Here is an 18,155-nt window from a genome sequence, read left to right on the forward strand (position 1 = left end):
TGCTACGTCGAATAGGATGGTGTCTGTTTATCACAATCTTCTACAGGAATTTAGATTCTGGTTTGTAGGTCAGCGATGCTTTTCAAATCAAGGTTGTACGGCTCCAGCTTCTGTTTGTCCCCTTCGATGGCTGCCCCACAGAAGTATACGTCCTCCCGAGACAAGAAATCGAGAAGCTCACCTGGTATGGAGGGCGAGTGTATGATGTGGTACACAAAAACATCATCTTCGAGGCACAGCTGAAGGACGGTGGCGCGCTGGATCTTCCCAGGGGCACGCTCCGTGTACTCTGCGTCGAGACCGATGACCCTCATCTCTACCTTTTCGAGGGAGTTGGATACATTGTTGATCCACTGCCGAACAACCCTTGGGTGGACGGTGACGGTGGCAACTATGCGCATCGAGCCTTCGACGAGGACATGTTGGACGCTAAAAATCTGCATCTTGATCTCTTTCGCCATTTGGAACCGCTGGAACGGAGGGCTATGGTTTTGAGAATTAGGATTAGATGGCTAGTCTAACTGAAGTAGTAGATGATTATTTAAAGAGGTTAAAACAATGTGAACGCAGTGGGGTTTGGATGCAAATGAAGACGAAGGGGAGGTGAAGAAGCCGAGGAGAATCGGTTCCCGATGGAGAAGTAAATGGGAGAAGTGGCATGCAGGCAGTTGATTAGACGGCTAGGTAGACTAAACGAAAAGGCTATGCGGGTAGACTGATGAGTCATACCTGTTCGTGTACGTGCCCATCCTTCCTGATAGGTGGGACCTATGCAAACAGATAAAAAAATGTGTCATAGTTTTTTTTTTTGAGCGCGTGAGTGGGAGACACAACATTCTCTGGTTAAGGAATACTCCCTCCGTTTAGGTGAGTATAAGTCACCTTATGAAAATCAGGTTTTCCCAAAACCTTTAGGCGTGGAGCATTAACTTCCTACTCGATCCCCTCCCAGCCTCGTTAGCCAGCGTTCTCTTCCTCTGCTGCCGCGTTCTACCTTTCCATTTTTCCTCTTCTCAAGTGTGGAACGATCTGCATGCCGTCCTTGATGCACCAGAACAACCACTGCATGCATCGCGGCAGGGCGTTGATTGGGCATGCACGAGAATTTGGTTCTGCTCGCAATATGTATGATACCTGAACGATGAAGTGAACAGGCATGCTAGCACGGGAGACCTATTTCCGCTATACAATACTGGAGTACTCATGTTCCTACTAGTAGAAGTAGTAGTAGTAGTACAACTGTGGTACACTTGATGGTCAAACTACTATTCATCCGGTCCTCACAGTGAAGTGACAACACCCTGCGCCTGACACTAGTCCAGGCGGCGTGTTCGGGTTACCAAAGTCAGCCTCACCCTGTGCACTGTGCAGTCTGTCACCGCCACTTTACAACACATTGGCGCCTCGCCTCGTCTCCCTCTCCTCTCCCATAGCACCACTCCATCCCCATCTCCTTCTCTGTCTACGTCTCCGTCTCCATCTCACTGTGCCCCCGTGTACCGTCGCCTCACTCGCCTCCCCCAGTACCACTATTCCCTCGCTAGCCGCTCCAGCACCGACATCCTTCTCCCCCGTAAATCAAGCCCCCTTCCAAACTCCACCATGGCCGAACGCGAACCGCGCAGCATCCATATGAGCCGCGATTGGAGCAATCTCCCCAGTGACATCCTCGACCACTGTTGTTTGTGTATGGATATGTTGAGCGCCCTGCGGCTGGCTGCATGCTCGAGGGACATGCACACGGCCATCGTCGAAGCGAGGCCTAAGCTTTTCAAGACACCCTGCTTGCTGCTATCTGGTCTTGCGAGATTGGCTCACCATGATACGGAGGCATGCATGATGCCCCTCGACTTCAATCCGATCTCCATTAGCCGAAACTTCTTTGCAGGTATGTAGTGGGTCGCCGTACATCATTTCTCTCGACATCGATCCGATCACCATCGCCCGAAACTTCTTGGCAGGTATGTACTGGGTCGGCATGAACTCCCACTGGATGGCTGCCTTCAGAGAAGACGGTAAAAAGTTGGTGCTCGTGAACTTCCAGACCTCCCATGAGATTATCCTTCCTCCATTGGATTATATAGAGTATTACCATCGCGGTCCAAGTCATCTAGATTACTACGTCAGTTGGACGGACCTTGTTTTGCAGAAGATTGTAATCTGCCAAGTGCCCACACGACATGCGAAGTACGCAGACTTCAAGCTAATTGCCTTGTTCGACCGCGGACTCGCCTATCTTTACGCCGGTGCCTTCTTTAGCTGGAGACAACTTGGCTCGCAGTGGATCATCATCAAAGCTGATACACACTTCTTTGATGCTATTGAACACAATGGCATCATCTACGCGATCGACAAAGCAGATGGCACCACGTATTGCTGGGACGGTGCGTGTAAGTTGTTTCCGTCTCATGTTAATGATGACGCCATGACACTGTTTGAACTTTTTGTGACGATTGGCATATCCCTGTTTGAGCAGAATTTGAGTAGAACTATGACGATGTATTAGAGACGCCGTAAATCAGCTATATTTGGAATGAGTTAATTCATGCGATTGTGACCATGTCATTACAGCCAATTTGTACCCTGAATAATCAAACGGTTAGGAATATATGGATATTATCCTTATTTTACAGTAATCTATATACTACTACTAAATATGAGTGTGTATCAATGGCCATGTTAGTTTCCTCATTTTCATGATGTAGAAACATGCACCACACTGTTGGTTTCATCTAACCATACATTAGGGAAGTAAATGTGCATATGGAGAACTCTATATTTGGAAGTAGTGAAATCCTGCAATGCTTACCATGTGTACATACCTATATTCTCCCTTCAGCAGTCAATGGCTAGAATAATATCCTCACAAAATTTTTGCCCACAGAACACGAGTATATAACAATGCATGGTCTGTTAGTTACCTTGAAGAATTTGTTTGTGAGGACAGAACATGATTACTCCCTCCGTTCCCAAATATTTGTCTTTCTAGAGATTTTAACAAGTGACTACATACGGAGCAAAATGAGTGAATCTACACTCTAAAATATGTCTACATACATCCGTATGATGTGTCTATTTGAAATGTCTAGAAAGACAAATATTTGGGAACGGAGGGAGTACATAACATGCATGACATGGTAGTTTCCTGTGAAGAATCGATTGCGAGATAACATGAGTATAACCATGCATGGCACTTCTATATTTTCGAACCCAGTATACATTTCCCTGTATTTTCCTCCCAGTTCCAACAGGGACATATCAATGTTGTTCCTTGCATTATCCTACTCATACTCTGAACAATGCTGATCTTACATTAACAATGCCTGTCCTTTTTTATATGATGCAGTGTCCCTACAGTTACTGCCCTCACCACCTTTGCCAAACACAGGGAAGCACAACTGGTTCCTCGCTCGATCAGACGACGGCAAAAGACTGATGATCATTCGGACACATGAGCCGGAAAAGTTATATTGCAAAAACCCCACTGTATACAAGCACCGTGTAATACGTGAGTATCCAGACAGTGGCTGTTACGTCTATGAGCAGGATACCAGCTTGTTGGGGCCTTTAGGATTTTTTTAGTTGGAGGCGGGTAAACAGCCTTGGTTCACACTCTCTGTTTCTCGGACTCAATTATCCAATTAACCAGGAGATCCGTTGGCAAGGACCTTGATGGCAGAGAGGCTCTGTTTGCTATGGAAAATTGTGTCTACACGGCGAGCCCTAGGAGTTCGGGAGCAAACTCCCCTGATTGTCAACGATACAGCCTGCAGCCAAAAGAAGGTGAGAATGACAAAGGCATCCGGATTAACTTTGATCCTTGGATGTCTCAATTACGACAGGCAGTGATGTGGTTCAAGCCTTCAGGTTGATAGGTAATTGGGTTGTTGCATCGAAAGGGTGGAGTACTGGTGTCTCCGGATCACTGGTCGCTGAAGCGGGGCTGCAAATTATGATGGTATTGGATCATCTCTTCGAATGACTTTGTTGTCTTTGCTGCTGGTTCTGGATGGGTAGTTCTTTCTTTTGTTATGCATATTCCTTGTCATTTGGTCATCCTCGTCTATGTCACTCTTACTATGTAATAGTTGCTTCTGTTTAGAATGTCATTCTCGTCTGGATCACGAGAGTCTGAGCGCTGCAGATGGGTGCGTTTTGGTGGTGTAGCAAGACTTCTTATGAACTATCATGTCTTGCTGTTTATGTCAGTAGTAGTCACTAGTCAGTGTTTGAATGTTGTATATATCGTTGTTTCAAACTGTTTATTGTCTCGAACTACTGGTGGGCTAAATGAGGGCATCACCATTCTCCAGTGTTCAGAGTATATCTCCTTTTTCAAGTTATATAATTTGAGCTCAGTGTCTTTTCGATGATGTACACTTGTTTGGGCCAGTGAGGTGTCGTTGAATATGGGCCGAGTTGTAACGCAATGCCAAACAGGTCAATTATGACTCTCAGGCCGGGCTCTCAAAAGATCCTGAAAAAAGGCCGGGCTCTCCAAAAAATAAAGAATAAGGACTCTTAGGCCGACATGTGGGCGCCACCGGTGTTTTCGTGCGCTTGCGCGCCGAGAGCATATTGGCGCGTGCTCGAAATTCATGCTACCTTTTCATCCCCAGTCTCCCGCCCCTCCCCCACCTCTGGAATCTCGATTCCTACTCTAGTTTCCCCAAATCCCCCTCCTGTACTCCCTGTACTCAAGCGCACTATCATGTCGCCGGTCAAAGCGGATCTCCGAGCCGGAGATCCTGAGGTCCGTCCTGCCTTCAGTCGCTGCGTGCTGTCGCTTAACAGTGGCATGGCGGCGCTTGGCGACCAGTTTGCCGGCAAAGTGCTGATGGTAACCATCAACGGCGACCGGCCTCCCGTCTCGCCGGACGACCTTGTCAAAGCTCTTGGCATTGCGCACGGCATCCAAATAAGTGACTTGCTCGTCGAACTCTGTCCGCCACCGGCTGATTTCTTCGCCAGGTTCCGGACAACTTTCGACTGTAGTCGTGTGTTCGAATCTTCCCGGCGTTTGTTCTGCGATGGCGCGCTGGTGAGCTTTGATCGGTGGCACCCAGGATGGGGCTCGGTGCCCTCTGAGCTTGATTTTTTTTAACAAAGCTTACCTTCCACGGCATGCCTCGACGTGCTTGGAACAGCGAGTCCATGAACGAGCTTATCAACGACCTTGGAGGTGAGCTCGTAAGTATGTTTGTTCCTCCAGACAGCTGGGCTCTGACGGTTATGGCATGGATGAAGAAGACGTCCACCATATCGAAGGTGATTGGTGTTGAGATACCGGTGCAGGAACCGGGGTTGTACTATTCGTCGCCACCAAGGCCGCCGCGGACCACGTTAGGGATGTACCTGTATCGAGTGTTTGTGCATGTCGAAGAAGTGGTCAATCCATCAATCGAAGTCCTGCTGCCGCCGCTGTTGCCAGGGTCCGTCGATGACGTCCATTACAGGAGTCAACGTCAGACTTTCCCCGTGTTGCTCGGAACGATGGATGGCACAGGGCCTACTCCATCGCGTGGTGGAGGCCACTGCTTCTGTAACACCCCCAGTGTCATGCTACAGTAATCCCCTGTTAATGGTGCCACGTCATCACATTACCGTTGCTAATCCTCACTTGTCCAAAATCTGCTTCAAATTCAAATTGCATGTCAAATATTTGCTTCTTCTTTCATGCAAATAAAATAATTCATCCTATGGAAAATAATTCCTAGATATTTGTCATGTTGAATCCAACATTTTTTGGAATTCCCAAATTGCCCCTGGGAATTTATTATCTGGTCCAGCAGTATTTGAGATGTCCTTTTCATTTTCTAAAATGCTTGGACAACTCCTGATGGACCCAAACTTTTTGTGGCAGTGCCCAATAATTGTTTAAAATTGTTTTGGCCAGTGGCATATTTTTGCAAAGTCATTTGTGGCTAAAGGAAAATGCAAAAGCTACTGGAAAAAGAAAACAAAAGAAAAGAAAGGTATAAAACTAAAAGCTTCACTGTACACTCTAGCCCACTTGCTACAGTGCAGGCCCAGCCCATCCCGGTGCCTCCTTCTCCCTCTGTTCACCCGAGGCTCCGTGGACGGGCGCGGCGCGTCCATGGCCGGGATGGCCACGTGCCAGTCATCCCGCGGCTTCCCCAGGTGGATAAGGCCCCCCTCATCGTCTCCCCAAGAAACCCTAGCACCTCCTCCCCCAGATCCCCCCTTCCTCTCGCTCTCTGTGTGCGAGAACTCGCGCCCGAGATCTCATCACCGCGCCCTCGTCGATCCCGTGGCCGCCGTGCTCCCCTGCGTTTGGGAGGTTGTCCATGAGCTTCACCGCCGTCGTCTCCTTCGCCTACGTGCATCGAATCGAGCAGGGAGGCCCCGTACGCTCGTCCCCGCGCGTCTCCCTCGCCTACGACCGCTGCATCTCGTCGACGACCGCGACGCGTCCGGGCCGCCCTCGACCTCCTGACCTCGTCCACGAGAACCGGGGTGAGCTCCTCGACCGATTCCCCTCGTTTTCCCCTTCGATCTGTGCCCTTCTACCCCATTGTTCGCCGTAGATCGAGCTCCCGAGAGCTTCCGCGAACGTGTGTGCGTACGTGCTTTAAGCTGTTGCTGCTCCTTACGTGCTGCTACTGCTGCCGCTCCTGCGTACCGCTGCTGCTCAGCCACTGTTGTTGTACGCTGTTGCTGCTGGCTTCCGCGTCCGCTGCCGCTCCCCTGCGCGCTCGCCGTCCGCACATGGCTGTGCCTGTGCCCCGCCCGCGACGCTGCCGCTGCTCCTCACCGCGCCCGCGTCCCGCGCGTCCGGGCCTCGCGCCACGCCTCTGCGAGCCGGCGCACCGTTCGCCCCTACTGCCCCGTCGCCTACCGCCTCCCCGCATGCGTGCTGCTGCTATTTGCTCCTGCTGCTTGCCGCTACTGCTTTGCTCTGCTTGCTACTAGCTACTGCTGCCATTTGTTGATAGCGATCTTGGCCATGGGCGCCAAGGCCCTGTACATGGCCGTGTGTAGCGTGTAATGTGTGCACAGAGGTGTGTGTGGCCGGCCCTTGTTTGACTAGTACAGATTAGGATTTAAATTAGTATATCAATTAGCCTAATGTGCAGATGACATGTGGGCTCCATTTGATTAGGTTAATTTTTATTAATTTGGCTAGGTGTAGCCTATGGCATGTGGGCCATACGCCCTGTTGACTGGTCAACCTTTGACTGGGTCAACCCAGTCCCCTAGCCCCACATGTCAGCCTCTTTGGGTGTGTACCCAGTGGGTACACATAGCAATTTCCCTATTTAATTCGAATTAGCAGTAATTCCAGAAAATACTAAAATCTTTGAAAATTAATTAAAATTAAACTGTAACTTCGATGAAAAAGTTTTATACATGCAAGTTGCTCAGAACGACGAGACAAATCCGAATGCGCGGTCCGTTTACCTGTCAGATGCCTCTATCTATCTAAACATGGAACTTTTCCCCTCCGGTCATCTGTCTGACACAGGCCCGGAACCGGGATTACATTCCCGGATGTTTTCCCTCTTCGTCTGTATCACCTAGCACTGCGTTAATTCACCCCTAGCACCGCGTTTTACCATGTTATGCATTATGATGCTTTGTTTGTTTTATATTTATTGTTTCTTCCCCCTCTTCTCTCCGGTACACCCCGAGACCGATGCTGCCTGTCAGGACCGGTTTTTCGGGATATTAATTTCCCAGAAAACGGCCTTTGTGCTCACCAGCCCCAGGATTACTGTTAGCTGATGAGGCACCAACTTGATACAAGAATTCCAAGCAAAGTACAAAATATGAAATACAAGACCATTGTGGCCTAGGAGTACAACACTTGGTTTCTAGTGGTTGATGGCGGAAGCGGTTTGTGGTTTATCTGCGTCTATGGGACTCCATTTCCCACAAGAACAGCTGACCAGGATAACTCCTATCTTCGCGAGGCTGCTATCACCCTTACATGGGTTCCGGGGCTGTCGTCGTAACGCTCCTCTCCACGCAAGAAATCTGGCCAAGACAATAGCCAGGGACAAGCCAGTGAGTATGTTTGAATGTACTCGCAAACATTTAGAACACGGGTATAATATAACAAGGGGTAATCATGCTCCGAAAATATTCTATGACCATAACGTCTGTCACGAAATATACGAAATCCATGATGTACGCATGTGGGTAAAATATGAATATGCAATATAGAAATAGAGTGTAGTGACCGAGTGTCTGAAATGACTCCTCGAAAAGGGAGCAAATAAATTAACAATGCCGCAGTCGGGCGTCTGAGCGACACCACATAAAGGGCTTATAAAGAATAATTAAATAACAAGCATGCCGCAGTCGGGCGTCTGAGGGACACCACATAAAGGGCTTATAAAGGATAAATAAATAACAAGCATGCCGCAGTCGGGCGTCTGAGCGACACCACATAAAGGGCTTATAAAGGATAAATAAATAACAAGCATGCCGCAGTCGGGCGTCTGAGCGACACCACATAAAGGGCTTATAAAGGATAAATAAATAACAAGCATGCCGCAGTCGGGCGTCTGAGCGACACCGCATAAAGGGCTTATAATATAAAGAAAATAGCAGGCATGCCACAGTCGGGCGTCTATGCGACACCACATAAAGGGCTTATAATAGAACAGTTGCAGTGGGTATCCAGGAGGTAGAACCGTCCCAGTGATAATAATTCAAATAATGTAAATGGTTAGTCCATAATAATAGTAATCATAATCGTCACAAGTCACAGTCACGATCCAAGTTCTGGTTTAACAGTTTTTTTCCTCCGAAGACCGACACTAAGACCGACACTTGACCCATCCCAGACTGTAGTCCTTAACCATGGACACGGCTATTCGAATAGATGTATAATCTCTGCAGAGGGTGTACTCTTTACCGACGGGTAACGGATTTCTTTAGTCCATCAGGACTAATTCCGTCTACGGTCTTTTAATTGAAAACACGCCTGACCTGCACACACCAGCTTAACTTACCGGTGTCTGGAATCACCCACGACACCTGTCAAGCGAAACTCTAAGTGGGGAGGCTACAACCTCGACGTAGCATGGGATCACAAAATTTATACCGCGCGCAAACTAGGCGAGCTACCCCTTCGGCTACAACCGAAACACCCATGCCCCCTGACCGGATGACTGGCTTTAATCCATGGCCATGGGACCCTCATCACGGCCTCTCTGTACGGTGTGTGCTAGAAAGGGGTTGACAACTTACTGAACCGTACTCTACCTATGGCAGGGACAAGTGGTAGTACAAAGCAAGTATGGGGGTTACTGGACAAGACTCGATCTACGGCCGACTCAGGAGGTTCAAGTATTCTCTGCATGATTATCATAACAAAAGTATTTCCGTTAACAGGTAAGCTCACCACTCATCAAGCCTCACCATGCCATACCGGACATACTCGTCTCAACGAGGAACTAGGGACAAGCTCGCGTCTACCCAAGGCCGCGACTTTCCCGACTTCCTTCCGGTATGTATGAGAAGCTTATGAGGATGATCACTATCACCAGCACATCCATTTATAACAGCAAAGAAATCTCCACTATGCACTCATGCGTATGATTTTTATCGTCACATAAAATAGCGTATGCTCCAAGTCAAGGTGATGTTGTAACCGTACCAACAACATCAAAAAAATATTATGCCAGGGTTCAGAATGCTTGCCTTCAAGTGTATGCATGTGGGGGTGCACTTTTTGAAGGTTGCCTTTTCTCCAAAATCCTATTTTGAGAAATATTCAAGTAACACACATTTCAAAAACAGTACAAAAAGTTGTCCCAAATATTTTTGAAATAAATCTTAAAATAAACTAGATGAAATTTGAGAAAGGTAGGAAAAAGAATCAACTCATTTGGAGTTTTATTTTAAAAGATATAGCCAGTCAAAGATTAGTTAAAGTTCTGTTTTAATAAAATCAGAAAAAGGAAAATGCTTCGGGGAAAATACGCTTTCGAAGCAGAGGTGGCGTACTAGTAGGCTCCAGGCACGTAGCACTGCGCTGAGGTGATGGCGCGGGTGCGACAGGCGGCAGTGCGGGTGCGGCAGGCGGTACAGTGCGAGTCATCGCTCCTACTCCAGTCAAAGCTGCAAGCCAAGGTGTTCTCAAAAATTGATTTGAGATCGGGATATCATCAATTGAAAGTACGGACAGAAGATATCCCTAAGACAGCATTCACCTCTAGATACGGATTATATGAGTTCACAGTAATGCCGTTTGGACTGACGAACGCCCCTGCATATTTCGTCCACCTCATGAACAAAGTGTTTATGCAATTCATGGACAAATTTGTTGTGGTGTTCATTGACGATATTCTAGTATATTCAAGGACACCAGAAGAGCATGCTGAACATCTCAGAATTGTTTTGGGAGAATTAAGGAAACATCAATTGTACGCCAAATTTAGCAAGTGTGAATTTTGGCTAAGGCAAGTTGGTTTCCTAGGCCATATATTAACCCAAGAAGGTGTGGCCGTAGACCCAGAAAAAGTCAAAGCCATACTTGACTGGAAACCACCAGCCAACGTGACGGATGTGCGGAGTTTCCTAGGAATGGCTGGATATTACCGGAGATTTATTGAAGGATTCTCCACTGTGGCAAAAGCAATGACACAGTTGCTCAAGAAGGACAAGAAGTTTGTATGGACGGAGGCGTGCGAGAGAAGCTTCCAAGAACTCAAGAAGAAACTAACAACAGCACCAGTTTTGACCGTGCCAGACATACACAAGAGTTTTGAAGTGTATTGTGACGCATCCCGGAAGGGCCTCGGATGCGTATTAATGCAGGACGGCAAAGTTGTCGCGTATGCTTCGAGACAACTACGGAAGCATTAGGAAAATTATCCTACTCATGACTTGGAGCTAGCAGCCGTCATCCATGAACTCAAGGAGTGGAGGCATTTTCTGTTGGGAAATCGTTGTGAAATATATACGGACCATAAGAGCCTTAAATATATTTTCACGCAACCAAAGCTAAATTTACGACAACAACGCTGGTTGGAATTGGTCAAGGACTATGATGTCGGCATTCACTACCATCCAGGGAAAGCAAATGTAGTGGCAGATGCTCTTAGTCAGAACCCCAGCCCGGGTAATGACAGTCCACAAAACTTGAGGCCTGAGTTTCAGCAGGAGTTCGCTAGACTCAACATGGTGTTAGTCTCTGAGGGCACCATATCAAATCTGGAGATACATCCCACCCTTATGGAACAAATTAAGAAGGCTCAGCAGGGACATCCCAGCATCGAAGGTATAAAGAGAAAAATGAACCTTCGCAAGGCTTCAGAGTTCGTCACAGGCAATGAAGGAATATTATGGTACGGGGACAGACTTTGCGTACCAAACATTGAGGAACTCAAGCATCAAATCCTAACCGAAAGCCACACCGCTCCATACTCGATCCACCCTGGAGGAACCAAAATGTACAAAGACATTCAGGAAAGATTTTGGTGGCACGGTATGAAAAGGGATATAGCCGCATTCATTGCTTGTTGCGATTCTTGTCAACGCATAAAAGCCGAGCATCAAAAGCCAGCAGGGCTACTACAGCCAAACAGGATACCAGAATGGAAATGGGATGAAATTGGAATGGACTTCATCGTCGGACTACCTCGATCGCAACGCGGAAATGATGCCATATGGGTCATCACAGATAGGCTAACCAAGGTAGCACATTTCATTCCCCTGAAGACGACCTACTCCACTCAAAGGCTAGCCAAGGTTTATCTCTCCCGTATAGTTTGTTTGCATGGAGTCTCAAAGACTATAATATCCGACCGAGGCACTCAATTTGTCTCTAAATTCTGGGATCACTTACAACAAGCTCTGGGCACTCAACTAGCATTCAGTATAGCGTACCACCCTCAGACTGATGGACAAACGGAACGCGTGAACCAAATCCTAGAGGACATGCTGAGAGCATGTGTGCTCACCTATGGATCCAGTTGGGAAGACAGTTTGCCATATGCCGAGTTTGCTTACAACAACAGTTACCAAGCCAGCTTACAAATGGCACCCTTTGAAGCATTGTACGGAAGGAGGTGTCGTACCCCACTAAATTGGTCAGAGACAGGTGACAGTCGTATCTTCGGCCCAGACATGCTCAAGGAGGCCGAGGAGAAAGTTAAACAGATCAGGGACAGACTCAAGGCAGCTCAAAGCCGTCAAAAGAGCTATTACGATCAAAAACATCGTGAGGTCAGCTTTGAACCCGGTGATTTCGTATACCTACGAGTGTCTCCTATGAGGGGCCTGCAATGGTTCAAAATTAAGGGGAAGCTAGCCCCGAGATTTATTGGACCCTTCTGTATAGTTGCACGAAGAGGCACAGTAGCCTACCAGCTAGACCTACCCAAGGAACTGCTAGACGTCCACAACGTGTTCCATGTCTCACAGTTGAGGAAATGTGTGAACAGCCCGGAGAAGCAAGTATCTCATGAAAGCATTGATGTGCAACCAGACCTCACCTACAAAGAGCGACCAGTAAAGCTATTGGAAGAGTCTGAAAGGAGAACACGTCAGAAAACAACTAAATTCTTCAAGGTCCAGTGGAGCAATCACACCGAGGATGAAGCTACATGGGAAACAGAAGATTTTCTTCAGGCAGAGTACCCATATCTATTTGAGGATCAGCAGAAATCTCGGGGACGAGATTTTTCCTAAGGGGGTAGGTGTTGTGACACCCAAAATTTTTATTTGGCTTTTTCAAAACTTTTATTTGATTTAAGGGAGGTTATTTAAAAAAATTCTGAAGAACTCTCCCTCTCAAAATATTTTCTTTTATGACAAGTGTTTTGTTTTGGATTCACCCAAGACTTGATTTTGGTCTTGGAGGTTTTCCCTTCTTATTTAGACTCAAAAAACCAAATGCTTTTCATTTGGGAAATTTCCTTTGAAAAATCTTTAAAATAGCCTATGGCATTTGGAGTGATCTTTTCCCCTTTCAAAAATCCCTCTTGCCATGACCCAAGTGGAAATCCCCTCCCAAAAGCCTTTCCCCACCTTTGGATCATGATATACTTCAAATCCAGCAGTTTGAACCTCCTCATAAATTCTTTTTCATTTATTTCTCATCAAAAATAATTTCTGCCCTCTACTCTAGCTCTTGGAGATTTACAAAGGAGCTACCCTTTCTACTTTGAGTTCTGCCTCCAAACCAATTTCCCTAGCTAGTCCTTAGAGCCCTCAACCAAGATCCATGAAGATCCACTGGTCTCTAGTTCAAATATTTCAAATTGTGCTTACTGCAAGTTTGGACCAGATTTGCCAATTTTGATGAAATTCAATTGTTTTCTCCTCCTAAAAATCTGAGAAAATTCAGGCAGCCTCTGGGTGCATTGAGAGGTCACCTCACCAAGTCCCAGCTCCAGAAAAAAATTTCTTCATGCCAAATCATTTCGTCGAGCACTTGAAGGGCACTGTTGCTGTCATGTTCAGAAATTCAGAGAACAGTTTCAGTAACCACTGTCGTTTTCTTCAGAGCTCGTTCTCGATCTCGCCAGTACCACGGTGGCGCCTTGCTCCCTGCTCCCTCCTTCTTATCCCTGCGCCGCACGATCGTCTGGAGGCTAGCGGGCGTCGGCGACGAGCAGGCGGAGGTGCGCCACCCCGTGAGCGACGGCAGCAGCGGCTTTGCGGCTGCCAGAGAGAGGCGCAGCGTGGACGGCGCCGTCCAGCGCCGCCCAAGCCACCGGAGGCCGCCGCGTGGCCCTCCACTCGCCCGTGCGCGCTGCCATCCTTCGTCGTGAACTGCTAGGCGCGGAGCGCGCTCTCTGCCGCCGCCGTGCCCGTACGGCCGCCCCGTCGGGGATCGGCATATTACGCCAAGCCCGACCGAGGTTTAGCGGGGGAACGGCACCAGTGAACCTCCCTGATGTTGCCTGGCCACTTAAACTCCCTGCTCAACCCCTGCCTCGCCGTAATCGCTCGCCGGAGCTACCCCGTTCACGGCCACCCCCTCGGATCGCCTATAAATAGAGGCCCCGAGCCCGAACTCGAACCCACACCACCTCTGCACTCCACCAATACCACGCCAAGCCACTGGAAGAGCCCCGAGGGAGCCTTCTTCCCCAACTCCGGCCGCCTCGACCCACCACGGGATCCAGCTCGATTCACCCCCGTGCGTGCACCTCTACCTCTCAGCTCTTGCCAGTAGCTTCCTAATGCATCCACTCTGCTGACCCGCGCTTCAATTTGTAGTTTGCAGCGCCCACCGGAGTTCTCCACCATCGCCCGAACCACCGTCCGCCGGAGAAAGTGTCGCCGTCGACATGGTGCTCTTCGACGACCAAGTCCACCACCCACCGACGCGGAAGAACACCCTGAAACTCCTGGTACCCTCCGATCTCTCTGCCTCGCCGTGGTTCGACGCCGGCGACCACCGCAGCCTTCGGGCGCCGGCGAGCTCCATTGGAGTTTAAACCTGACAGGTGGACCCCCCCCCCCCGTCAGCCTCTCTCCTTTTCCCCCCTCGAACCGTTTTCTGTTGGCGCCTTCGGGCAAATGCGCTTTCTCTTTGGGCTGGCGCATTTCTTTCCGAACCGTTTTCTGTTTTCTCAGTTAAGTCCCTGGATCTTTTCTGTTTCATCACATATTAGTCCCTGGACTAAAACCCTTATAACTTTTTAATAAAACATGATTTTTTATTGATTCTTTTTCTGTCAGTCTTGTATTTTTGTCTAGTTTTTTATAGTATTTATTTGGAAAAAATTTGAAACAAATTTTATGCACGCGATGATTTTCACGTTAGTGTACGTTTTCGCTATACCGTAGGTTCCGGAAGAGGTGACGTAGCCGCGAACTTCGCCGAGCTAGACTCTGACTTCTCCGAACCGGGCAAGCATGTTTGAACCTTTGATATGATAGATGTTTTGCATGTTTGCTTGAATGGTTTGTGCATGGCATAAGAGCATCGGTGAGTATTACGTTGCATGCAAGGCAACTATCCGTGTGTTCCGAAATTACCATGATCTTTGATGAGAGATGATATGATCATGTGGTGACATGAAAGGTAGTAAGATGGTATTGTTGTAGCATGCCAGTCTTCGTCATCCGATAAACCCCGACGTTAACGTGGACTGAGCCACGTTACCGTTCTTTCCCTTTCGTGCTACCACATGTTTTCTGCAAAGAATACGGTTTAGTAAGTTGTTAACCTCTTTCCTTGTACACACCAAATAGAGGGGCCGGGATGAGGGTTCCATGGCCCTGGATTAAAGCCAGTCATCCGGTCAGGGGGCATGGGTGTTTCCGGTTGGGACCGAGAGGGGGGCACCCCTTAGAGCGCGCGTATATAAATTTGATCCCATGCTACGCGAGGTTGTAGCCTCCCCGTCTCAAAGTTTTTCTTGAACGTTGCCGAGGGTGATTCCTGGCATCGGAATATTGAATGGGTGTGTACTGGTTAGATGTGTTTCTTTCAAAACGCCGTAAACGGAACTAGTCCTTGTGACTACTGAAATCCATGGGCTGTGGTTAAAGTACAAACTCTGCAGAGTCAAATCCTTCCGAGTCATCGTGTCCATGGTCAAGGACCATGGCCAGTACATCCATATCTATGTCAATCCTCGTGGTAAATCCCCGGTGAACAAGCTTGAGTGGTAAAGCCGGTTGCATTGTTATTCCTGTGGATGGACTAACCTTTATTTTATCTCGTACCTGAATATTCCCTTGCAATGATTCCTATTCATGAGCTACTGAATTATTAAGTTGTGAAATATAAGCCCTTTTATGTGATGTCGCTCAGACGTCCGACTGTGGCACTCTTGTTATTTACTTTTGATATAAGCCCTTTAGGTGATGTCGCTCAGACATCCGACTGTGGCACTCTTGTCATTTACTTTCAATATAAGCCCTTTATGTGATGTCGCTCAGACGTCCGACTGTGGCACTCTTGTCATTTACTTTCAATATAAGCCCTTTATGTGATGTCGCTCAGACGTCCGACTGTGGCACTCTTGTCTTTTACTTTCAATATAAGCCCTTTATGTGATGTCGCTCAGACGTCCGACTGTGGCACGCACTGTCATTTATTTTGCATTATAAGCCCTTTATGTGGTGTCGCCTTGACGCCTGACTGCGGCATTGTTATTTCTTTTGTATCCTTTCGAGGAGTCATTCAGACACTCGATTGGCCCTAAGTATTACTTTGGGATTTCGGGAGGACTACCGCCCGACTTCCCTATTATTTTCCCATGCATTATTATCTCTTTGTCTGAGTGCGATTGTTAATCTGTTCATATGCATCATGTTTACATTTGTTATATCTTATGTCCGAACTGTCTTGCGAGTACTTTCATAGTACTCACCTGGCTTGTTGATTTGGCCAGATGTTGACGAAGGCAATCTCATGGATGAAGAGTTTGATAGTGAGTCCGACGCCTAGAGGAGTCCCAGTCAGTCCCGTGCGACCCTGGATATTGGTCACTTGTATTATATACACTTCCGCCAACCACAATAAGTATCCTCGAGCCTCACTCCGACGCTCGAAGAGCTGTTAGTTTCAGGAGTCATGTCACCCACTTCACTGTGATATATCCACCACCGCTTTTATCGTGAGTTAGTAGTTATGCCACCCTATCCGCCTTTATGTATTATTGGCGTGCTTGTAATAAATTGTTGAGCAGTCTCCGCTCAACCTTGTATTATATCTAGTACTCCTGGTTTTTCTTCTATGATCAAGATATTGTCTACCAGTGAGAAGGAATTCTTCTTACTGGTCCGTAAAAGGGATCGGTCTCTCAATAAATATTTTTATTGGAAAACCGGTCGTGACAAGTCTGTCAGGACCAGTTTTTGGGATATTAATTTCCCAGAAAACGGCCTTTGTGCTCACCAGCCCCAGGATTACTGTTAGCTGATGAGGCACCAACTTGATACAAGAATTCCAAGCAAAGTACAAAATATGAAGTACAAGACTATTGTGGCCTAGGAGTACAACACTTGGTTTCTAGTGGTTGATGGCGGAAGCGGTTTGTGGTTCATCTGCGTCTATGGGACTCCATCCAAAGCCCGGCTCGCGAGGCGTCCCTCTCGCTGTAGTCCCACAAGAACAGCTGACCAGGATAACTCCTATCTTCGCGAGGCTGCTATCACCCTTACATGGGTTCCGGGGCTGTCGTCGTAACGCTTCTCTCCACGCAAGAAATCTGGCCAAGACAATAGCCAGGGACAAGCCAGTGAGTACGTTTGAATGTACTCACAAACATTTAGAACACGGGTATAATATAACAAGGGGTAATCATGCTCCGAAAATATTCTATGACCATAACGTCTGTCACGAAATATACGAAATCCATGATGTACGCATCCGGGTAAAATATGAATATGCAATATAGAAATAGAGTGTAGTGACCGAGTGTCTGAAATGACTCCTCGAAAAGGGTGCAAATAAAGGGCTTATAAAGAATAATTAAATAACAATGCCGCAGTCGGGCATCTGAGCGACACCTCATAAAGGGCTTATAAAGAATAATTAAATAACAAGCATGCCGCAGTCGGGCGTCTGAGCGACACCATATAAAGGGCTTATAAAGGATAAATAAATAACAAGCATGCCGCAGTCGGGCGTCTGAGGGACACCACATAAAGGGCTTATAAAGGATAAATAAATAACAAGCATGCCGCAGTCGGGCGTCTGAGCGACACCACATAAAGGGCTTATAAAGGATAAATAAATAACAAGCATGCCGCAGTCGGGCGTCTGAGCGACACCACATAAAAGGCTTATAAAGGATAAATAAATAACAAGCATGCCGCAGTCGGGCGTCTGAGCGACACCGCATAAAGGGCTTATAATATAAAGAAAATAGCAGGCATGCCACAGTCGGGCGTCTATGCGACACCACATAAAGGGCTTATAATAGAACAGTTGCAGTGGGTATCCAGGAGGTAGAACCGTCCCAGTGATACTCAATAATTCAAATAATGTAAATGGTTAGTCCATAATAATAGTAATCATAATCGTCACAAGTCACAGTCACGATCCAAGTTCTGGTTTAACAGATTTTTTCCTCCGAAGACCGACACTAAGACCGACACTTGACCCATCCCAGACTGTAGTCCTTAACCATGGACACGGCTATTCGAATAGATGTATAGTCTCTGCAGAGGGTGTACTCTTTACCCACGGGTAACGGATTTCTTTAGTCCAT

At 47.5% G+C, this 18,155-nt stretch overlaps 1 protein-coding gene across 2 annotated transcripts; it reads left to right on the top strand.

Moving 5' to 3' along the window:
• The first annotated feature begins 5,555 nt into the window (after positions 1-5,555).
• On the top strand, positions 5,556-16,766 carry LOC109735070 (uncharacterized). 2 transcript variants are annotated; one of them, XM_073497168.1, is made up of 3 exons: positions 6,074-6,477; positions 9,244-9,312; positions 16,332-16,766. In XM_073497168.1, the coding sequence occupies exons 1-3, from the start codon at positions 6,309-6,311 to the stop codon at positions 16,385-16,387; spliced, it is 294 nt and encodes a 97-aa protein (XP_073353269.1). In that variant the 5' UTR covers positions 6,074-6,308; the 3' UTR covers positions 16,388-16,766. The 2 variants fall into 2 exon arrangements, 1 of the variants encoding a protein (XP_073353269.1); XR_012182671.1 differs by lacking the exon at positions 9,244-9,312 and having other exon boundaries at positions 5,556-6,477.
• The last annotated feature ends 1,389 nt before the right edge of the window (positions 16,767-18,155 follow it).

Source organism: Aegilops tauschii, chromosome 4 (assembly GCF_002575655.3).
Source record: "Aegilops tauschii subsp. strangulata cultivar AL8/78 chromosome 4, Aet v6.0, whole genome shotgun sequence".
Classification (NCBI taxonomy): domain Eukaryota; kingdom Viridiplantae; phylum Streptophyta; class Magnoliopsida; order Poales; family Poaceae; genus Aegilops; species Aegilops tauschii.

Bases quoted from the DNA above. Each gene is read 5' to 3' on its own strand.
- LOC109735070 (XM_073497168.1), top strand. From the start codon at position 6,309: ATGAGCTTCACCGCCGTCGTCTCCTTCGCCTACGTGCATCGAATCGAG. The intron at 6,478-9,243 runs GTGAGCTCCTCG...TACCTATGGCAG, and splicing joins CCTCGTCCACGAGAACCGGG to GGACAAGTGGTAGTACAAAG. The intron at 9,313-16,331 runs GTTCAAGTATTC...TGATTTGGCCAG, and splicing joins ATCTACGGCCGACTCAGGAG to ATGTTGACGAAGGCAATCTC.